Source organism: Anguilla anguilla, chromosome 15 (genome assembly GCF_013347855.1).
Source record: "Anguilla anguilla isolate fAngAng1 chromosome 15, fAngAng1.pri, whole genome shotgun sequence".
In the NCBI taxonomy this organism is placed as follows: domain Eukaryota; kingdom Metazoa; phylum Chordata; class Actinopteri; order Anguilliformes; family Anguillidae; genus Anguilla; species Anguilla anguilla.
The window spans coordinates 35,466,445-35,475,332 of record NC_049215.1 but is presented as its reverse complement, the minus strand read 5'-3'; the positions used below and the strand labels follow the sequence as shown (position 1 = coordinate 35,475,332).

The window sequence follows — 8,888 nt, the reverse complement described above, 5'->3', positions numbered from 1 at the left end:
TCCACCAGTAACTGCTACTAAAAGCAAGGCCCACTGAATAAAATATTTATTTTACTGTTGCTTTATACATCTAATGTCAGAAAATCAATTTTTATCTAAATTGTGTATTGTTGTTGATTCTCTGTTAATTACTCAAAAAAGGTGTGTAACTTTACATTTTGTATTAATATGAAATAAATGGTGGAATTTTCAAATACGCCAGTCAGACGCCTATTCAGCGGGCGTGTCAATTGTATGTTGTGCATGAAGTGGCATATTTAAAGCATTTTACAAACTCCATTCATCTTTTTAAAAAATTGTTTCTTTCTGATTAGTATCTAGCGACTTGGCCGCAGCGGCTCTGAAACTACCTAGTCCACAATGTGTTTCAAATTCCGAATACATCTCGCATCCGTCACCTACTCTTTTTTTCAGTGCGTTGTCACTTTAAATAATTTCGTAAATTACGTGTATGACGTAACGAGCGTCGTGCGTGGTTGGATGAAAGTGCTGACGCCCCCCAAGTTGAAAGGTTACTTTCATTGGAACGCGCAGCTTCAAGGCTGGCAACCATGGCGGCGTACAGAGTCACTCCAGTTTTGCCCAGAGTTTTGCATGCATTCAAGGTGAGCAGTGGATGGAACAATGTCTGCCTTATCTTGGTGTTCGGCCTGTGCTTCCAGCGTGGTGCGAAATGTGTAATCGGAGCAACCCGTTTTCACGCTGCTCTATCGCACACGCCCGATTGCAAATGTAAAAAAAGGCAGAATGGAATAGTTTAATAGCAGACAAGTTGGTCTCGTCTTTGTCACTCGCGTTTGAAAGCTGTTTGCCCTGTGAACGCGAAAAAAATTAACTACTGGCGACTCTGCCATAATAGCTTGCAATGCATTTGGTGAGACGTGCAAAGTATGCGATTCAGGCCAAAAAAAGCCGTGTCAATGTCAAGGGTAGCTAGCTAACCTGCATGTTGGATAATGGTGCCATGATAAAGTAGCTGGCAAGCTAGCTGTTTTACCAGATACACTAGCTGACTGGCAGTATCATTTATAAGGAGTTGGCTACCTGTCCTGTGCGTCACCCGACAGAACTTTGCAGCAGGTGGAGGCTTTGACAGTTTGTTACAAACTGAGTTCGCTGTTTAGTGTCCATTGTCAAGTGTATCAAGTCGAGTCACCCAGCTTGGCCAGCTGTGAAGCTACGGCTTCACGTGAATAACTAATGTTAGTTAACAATACGTCATCTGTTTACATATGTGGCGAATGGTTTTACTTAAACATCAGCGAAGCATTTTTGGATAAAAACGAGCTCTGCTCCACTGGGACGCCACACATGCACAAATGTTGAATAAGCATCTAACTAATTAGCTGTACATGCATATGAGACTGTTTATAAAATGTGAAACAATCCGTACATATGTCTGTATAGCCGGCTGAATGTCCTTGTTGGAAGTGTGTCCGTGTGGATACTTTATTTGCTTATTGCCGACGTTCAATTCCCTTATTTGGTGTTCCAGGGTCTTGCGCAGTATATGTATGGTCACTGCACCGTGCCTGCTTTCCCATCTGGTTCACGGCGCACAAACTAGGCAGGCATCCGAACTGTACTTTCCTCAAGTCGTGGCCCCCTCGGACTGTTTACATTTTTGGAAGTGTCGGTTTCAGTTTACCTTCCTGCGCTTCAGATCTCGGTGACTTTAATGTCCCGGGAACCGCTGTTCTCGGAGATGAATGCGCCTCTGTGAACGGGGGCGTGGACCAGAACTCTAGGAAAACTGGCGCTGCCACTTCCCGTCCGGGTCAGACGTGACGGGACGCCACAAATAACTCCTACTGCAAATGAACCCTCTCAATCAAAGTCACCTTGCACATATTTCTAAGGTGATAAAGCCGGAGCAGGGCGGACTGAACTCCAGCAAACTGCTTGGATGGGGGGTGGTGGTCTGTAATTCTGTTTGGCCAGGTTGCGAAGTATTGTTCACACCTAACATATGCAAGAAGGGAAGAAGACGAAATAAACATTAATGTTCAACCGCTGTTCCTGTGTACCTTTGAGTGCATATACTTACTGGAGTGGGTAGGAGGGGCCAGGCGGTGAAGCCTAGGAAGTAACGGGAAACAGCCTCTACTGTGCATGTTGAGGGCAAAAGAGCTTTCTGCCCATTGAATTCAATGTAGAAATCCCAAGGTGATTTAACTACCAGAGAAAACCTAATGTCTTCAAAGGTTGGATATTCCTCCTGCACTTTAACGGGAGCTCCAATGTTCTGACCTCAGCATGCGCAGTGCAGGCTTACTTCCGTGGGCTTTGCAAGTTTAGGTTAGCTGAAGGCGTGCTTTCCTGCCAAGTCAGATGTGCATGTCTGTGCTGTGCACTGGCTGTTTGGAGTTTGGGTTGCAGTGCAGGAAAAGTCACTGCACAAACAGCACAGAAAATGAGGGTGTGTTTGCAGTTCAGATTTTGTGGAGAGATTTAAGCCGTCTAATGGTAATTTCTGTCTCTCTCTCGTGTTATTTCTCTCTCTCTCTCTCTCTCCCTCCCCCTCTTCCCCTCTCTCTCTGTCTTTTTCAGCATGTCTCGCTTAGGTCAAGACTCTGGGCCACAGCCTCTCATGCTCAATACTCAACTGTGTATGACTCCAACGAAAAGGTACGTTCAGGACTTTGATCATTTTTGGAAAATTCATCTACTGGTGAATTTGATGGTTTATCAAAGCAGCGTGTGTGATATCATGTGTTCCTTGAGCTCTGGATGTGTTTTAGGGCGGTTTGCTCTTGTTCTGTGAAATGCTCCTTTTAGGGGTTTTCTGTGACAGGCCTTTTCCAGGAAGACAAATGGGATCGTTTTATGTGCCCAGGTTTTTCGATGTGCAGCCTGACTTGTCTGCACATGTGTGCTGTGGTTATGAAAGTATCTATAAATTCAGGTGTCTTGCAGTTTATGACCAGGTAAGGGAGTCAGGGTACGCTTAAGACCATGTCCTGACTTACCTGTCCCAAAGTACCCTCTTAATATGGGTATTGGTGCTGAGTGGTCTAAGGCGCTGGATTTTAGGCTCCAATCTCAATAGACAATAGACAAGAAAGTACATGTTCTGAAGTACTGACAGTTTGGAGAGACGGTTTCACGCTGGAAGTGGAAAGGCTGTGTGGACGTTGCATCAATGATCTGTTTCAGGGGTGTCCAGTATTATCTGAAAATGTCCGGTGTGGGTGCAGGTTTCTGTTTTAGCCCAGCGCTACCACACCTAATTTAAGTATTTAACTAATCATGGTCTCTAATTAAGACCTTGATAAGTAGAATCAGATGTCATAGTGCTGGACTAAAACTCAAAACCTGCACTCACACCAGCCCTTTTCAGATAACGTTGGACACCCCTGATCTATTTGCAGTGCAGTAAGAAAACCAGTCAGCCTACTGTGTGTGAAAAGGGCCCTGAGGGTCACCAAGAGGCACCGCTGGGATTCGAACCCGATTGAAACAAAGAAAAAATAAATTGCTGTCCTATCTGAAATATGAAAACGGGTAGCAGCAGACTATCATTAGCTGGCTAGGAACAGTTGGCAGTAGAGATTTGTTGGCTCAGTTGGCTCATTGAGATTAAATTCCCTTTTGGAAGATTTACCTGTGGGATAAGCGGCGGCACTGTTTACACAATAAATACAGTAAAAGTAAAGCTAACACAAACACGAAATTCAAAGTGGAAAAATCTCATGAACATTTGCATTCTTCCCTCATAAAAGCAGTTTATCTCATTTGATTTTTTAGGAAGTTGTTCGATGACCAGTGTGCATAATGATAAAAAGCTCCCCCCCTTCTCAGTCTTTGGGGAGTCAGTAAAATATTAATTGTAAAAAAAAGGAGAGTGACAGCAGGTAAATAACAGCAGGTGTCCTGGTTTTTCCCCCGCCCCCCCCCCCCCCCCCCCCCCCCCCCCCCGCGCCCCCCGCCCTCGTCAGCTCCTTAGCCCCCGTAAAACCGCGTCCCTCATCGGCTTTCAAGGAAATCGTCAACCCCCCCCCACCTCCCCCCCCCACCCCCCCCCAACCCCCCCCCATAAACACGATGTCGCATCCCTGGCTGCTTTGATCTTCAAACGGACGCCCTCCTGCCTCCAGGGCCGGCGCTCTGAGGACGCTCCGGCGGTTTTTACACGAGCCCGGGGACGCGCGGGGGAACGGCCTCCGCGTCCGCGGCGCCGCCTCACTCTCACTCCGCCACGGATAACCGCCGGTCAGAGTTTTAACGGCCGCAGCCGCCATTTTGTCCTCCTCATTGTTTTCAGATACCTTGTTTTTGATGGATGACATGCGTGTGCTCTCCTGCCATTGTGGGGCAGTTCCTCCTGGATGTCCATTTGGCAGTGATGTACACGGCAGTAAAACTGTACGAGGTTGAAGAATGGCCCGTTTAACGCTCCAAGGAAGTAAACAGCCCAAGAACAGGCCGTGTTGTTCTGGCAAAATCCAGTCGACTTGTATAAACAGCGGTGGATTAATGGCGTTGGCGAGGATGGGACACTTTCCCAGGAATACAAGCCTCGGTGCCCTCAGGAAATATGTTGCTCAGTCCTGCCATCATTCCAAAAAAAAAAAAAAAAACATTACCACAAAGTTTGTTCTCATCAAGCATTCTGGCTATCTTGATTTTTGAAAGCTCTCCTTGATGTCTCTTCCCAAAGATTTATAAAGAATTCTAAGAAACTGTTAGTTTTTCTTTCCAAAAAGTTAACTAGTGCCAGTTTCACCTGTGACTCTCTTTTTTTCCCCTCTGTTGTTTAATTGAAATTTTGTGAAGGAGTAGCAAAATAGTTGGTGGTCTCCACAATCGTGTAAAACCAAGGGAGGCTTCCAAAAGATGCTGCGTGTAGTAAAAAAAAAAAAAAGGCTGATCAAATATCTCCGGTTTCTTTTGCAGACGTTTGACAAAATCCTCATCGCCAACAGAGGAGAAATCGCGTGTCGGGTGAGTGTCTCAAACGTTTTGAATCGGAGAGTTGCATGCATGGGGGGATCTTTCGGGGGGGGTTTCTGAAGACGTAAGATGCGCACAGGCTTACGAGTTTTCTTTTCCGTCCACAGGTGATGAAAACGTGTAAGAAGATGGGCATCAAAACCGTGGCAGTGCACAGCGACGTGGACTCCAGTGCTGTGAGTCGCTGAAATGCTCTCAGTAATACTGTTCCTCCCGTTCCCCAAAGCGGGTCCTCACACCCTCCTGGATATCAGTGTGACAAAAGCATCGTCTTCAGATTCATGGCCCAGATTTATTTTAATTGCAACACGTTTTGTACTTTCCCTCCGAGCACCGAATTTTAGGTAGTTTCATATTTCTGAATGTATCAAGACACATTTCCGGAGTTGTTCAGAGGGATGAAAAAGTAACAGCTGAAACCGAGCTCAAGTGTAGTAGCAGCAAAGTGGAAGCTTGTACTCCGTTCTGTCTCTGTGATAAAAAAACAAAACTAAAAACAAAAAACAAAATGGCATTTTTTTTTTCTTGAACTCTGTTTGCTCGGATGCGTTTCTGAAGACGATTTGATTGCCCCGCTCATTTCCTTCGGGTCCGTCGATATATATGTTCCCCCACGCGGGGCCGTTTGGATCCCTCTGCGGATGCTATTGGCTGAGAGCGAGCGAGACCGGAGGCGGAGCCGTCGGCGCTCGGGCTAGTGGTCCGGAAGGAGCCGATTTGATTGACTTGGAGCGCCAGGCTCCCCGGAGTCGGGGCTCGGAGTCCCCAGGCGGCGGCTGCCACTCAGGGCCGGCGAGCGGATCGGTAGCTACGCCGTTAGCGCCTGACGCGCGACCCATTAATTCCAGCACGGCCAATTACACCCCACCCCCCCCACCCTATACCACCCCCCCACCCTGCGTACGGTTCTGCCGCATTGATTCGCGTCCGGTTTACTGGGCAATGGGGGGGGGAACGTGGCGATGAAAGACTGCGACGATGAGGAAGGGATCGGAGGAGATCGGAAGGATCTCCGACGTGGGTGTTTTGGGAAGTCCTGTTCGTCTGGAGCTCGTGTTGCGGCTGGCGCTCGCGTAGGTACGATGGCGACGTGGCTACGTGTCTGAACATATCTGTGAAAAATACTTTTTTGTGGTTCGTCTTTAAAAAGCCTGGCTCATGTAGCAGGTCAGAGTAAAGATGATACAGTGTAGGCATTCCTTCTTAAAATACAGAAGTGCTCACGCTGAGTGGTTGACATTTCCAGAAAAAAGCTAAGGCAAAACCTGTGACTCATTTGCATGAAGTAAGATGTTACCTGAGCAACCAGTTTTTTTTTTTCCTCGTTTTTTTCAGGTTTTAAAAATGTGTTTTTGGCGTGACGTAGCTGGAGTGTACGTAGCGCTCCCGCACTGTGGGGACGGAGTAGTAAAACTGAGCAGCCTCTCCAGCGAGTGGCCCTTTGCGTCTGGACGATTCGCGATTAGGGAGACGTGAATCATCGCTTAGCGAGGTGCTACCGCGTCTGTCTGCCGCTGAGGGGGAGGGGGGAGGGGGTGCCGGGGTGGGGGGATGGGGGGGGATGTGACTTCGCGATGCCGTAGTAATTGGCGCTCGTTGGGTTTCCAGCTGAAAAGTGGGGAGAGAATGACAGGGGAGATGAAGACGGAACTTGGTTTCGCTGCCTGGAGCTCTCTGTCCGGCTGATGCACTCATAATTAAAATGGCTCCTCTCTTCATTCTTCATTAATCCTTTCTCTGTTCTCCTTCTAAACCCTTCTCATTTACTTATCCATTTGATAAGACAAGGTGTACATTTTCCCCACACACCTGTGCCTCACCTCGTGTGAGCGTGCGCCATTTTTTTGACTACGGCCCGTGAGGTTGAGATTTGTACTGAAGAGACTCTAACCCAACTCACCTGTTCCATTAAAGAGGCTCTAACCCACCGCACCCGTTCCACTGAAGAGACTCTAACCCAGCTCACCCGTTCCATTAAAGAGGCTCTAACCCAGCTTACCTGTTCCATTGGAGAGACTCTAACCCAGCTCACCCGTTCCATTGGAGAGACTCTAACCCAGCTCACCCGTTCCATTGAAGAGACTCTAACCCAGCTCACCCGTTTTATAACCCAGCTCACTCTTTCCATCAAAGAAGCTCTAACCCAGCTCTCCCGTTCCATTAAAGAGGCTCTAACCCAGCTTACCCATTCCATTAAAGAGGCTCTAACCCAGCTCACCCGTTCCATTAAAGAGGCTCTAACCCACCGCACCCGTTTCATTAAAGAGGCTCTAACCCAGCGCACCCGTTCCACTGAAGAGACTCTAACCCAGCTCACCCGTTCCATTAAAGAGGCTCTAACCCAGCTCACCCGTTCCATTGGAGAGACTCTAACCCAGCTCACCCGTTTTATAACCCAGCTCACTCTTTCCATCAAAGAAGCTCTAACCCAGCTCTCCCGTTCCATTAAAGAGGCTCTAACCCAGCTTACCCATTCCATTAAAGAGGCTCTAACCCAGCTCACCCGTTCCATTAAAGAGGCTCTAACCCACCGCACCCGTTTCATTAAAGAGGCTCTAACCCAGCGCACCCGTTCCACTGAAGAGACTCTAACCCAGCTCACCCGTTCCATTAAAGAGGCTCTAACCCAGCTCACCCGTTCCATTGGAGAGACTCTAACCCAGCTCACCCGTTTTATAACCCAGCTCACTCTTTCCATCAAAGAAGCTCTAACCCAGCTCTCCCGTTCCATTAAAGAGGCTCTAACCCAGCTTACCCATTCCATTAAAGAGGCTCTAACCCAGCTCACCCGTTCCATTAAAGAGGCTCTAACCCACCGCACCCGTTTCATTAAAGAGGCTCTAACCCAGCGCACCCGTTCCACTGAAGAGACTCTAACCCAGCTCACCCGTTCCATTAAAGAGGCTCTAACCCAGCTCACCCGTTCCATTGTGTGCACGTTGATTGCTGTACGTCGACTTCAGAATGGAACTGTGCCCACGCCAGCAAGAGAAACCGGCCTTAAAGAATGGCCCTTTGTTTGTCAAATCTTGCTTGTGACCTTAGGTTTTTTAAAAAAGACATAAGTGAACGGCACCTTGCTGAAGAGGAGAGGAGCACGTCTGCTTCTCTCTCGTGTGTGTGTGTGTGTGTGTGTGTGTGTGTGTGTTGGGGTGGAGGGGGGGGCGGGTATGCAGAGAGGGAGAGCTGTCCCTGGTGAACCCCCCCCACCCCCCACCCCACCCCCCCCTCATCAGGGGCTTCCCAGATTCCCCGTCCCTCTCAACACTCGACAAATAAATCTGAGGCACCGTTGGCAGGTGCTTACAGTGAGACGTGAAGATGGGGAATTGCATGGAAAGGATTAATATTCATGACAGATATATTGTCATAACCTGAAAATGCGTTGGGGGTGGTGGTGTGGGGTGGGGGGTGGGGGAGGCGATGGTGTTGGGGGTTAGAAGCGGAGGGGAGTGGGGGTGGGGGGGGTGTACTTGACGCGCAGTGTGTTAACAGCTGTGGCTTTCATGTGGTTTTACTTTCCCCTGATCTTCTGCCTGCATTACCCTCTGAAATACGGCTTCATGTTCACGTGCTGGAAATAACACGCTATCATGGCAGGGTGGTTTTTTTGATTTTTGATTTTATTTCATTTTTTTTTTTTTTCCCCGGGATGGCGGAACCGTAGCGAAAAGGACGGCGACGAGTGAGCCGGTTCGAGGAGTCGTTGTCGTCGTCCCCGTCGTCCCCATCGTCAAATTACTGGCGTGGAAGACGAGCGGGGCGTGAGCTTGCGGCAGGAATGAAGCCCCCATTCATTGAGCTGATCAGGGGAGCGGCGCTTAATTGCAGAGAAGCGCGGCTGAGTGGCGTGCGGCTAAGGAGCGGTGCGCGGCTGCGGAGCGCTATCGGGCATTAGCCGCGTCCCTTCTGGGAAGCGGGGCCCTAATCAGGGG

At 48.7% G+C, this 8,888-nt stretch overlaps 1 protein-coding gene across 1 annotated transcript in view; it reads left to right on the top strand.

The window, feature by feature from the left end:
- The first annotated feature begins 490 nt into the window (after positions 1-490).
- The window catches only part of pcca (propionyl-CoA carboxylase subunit alpha), a 144,010-nt gene continuing 135,612 nt past the window's right edge, over positions 491-8,888 (top strand). The window contains exons 1-4 of the mRNA XM_035393271.1: positions 491-605; positions 2,551-2,628; positions 4,897-4,944; positions 5,061-5,129. Coding sequence (XP_035249162.1) covers positions 552-605; positions 2,551-2,628; positions 4,897-4,944; positions 5,061-5,129 — 249 coding nt within the window. The 5' untranslated portion in view covers positions 491-551. The remainder of the gene's footprint in view (positions 606-2,550; positions 2,629-4,896; positions 4,945-5,060; positions 5,130-8,888) is intronic.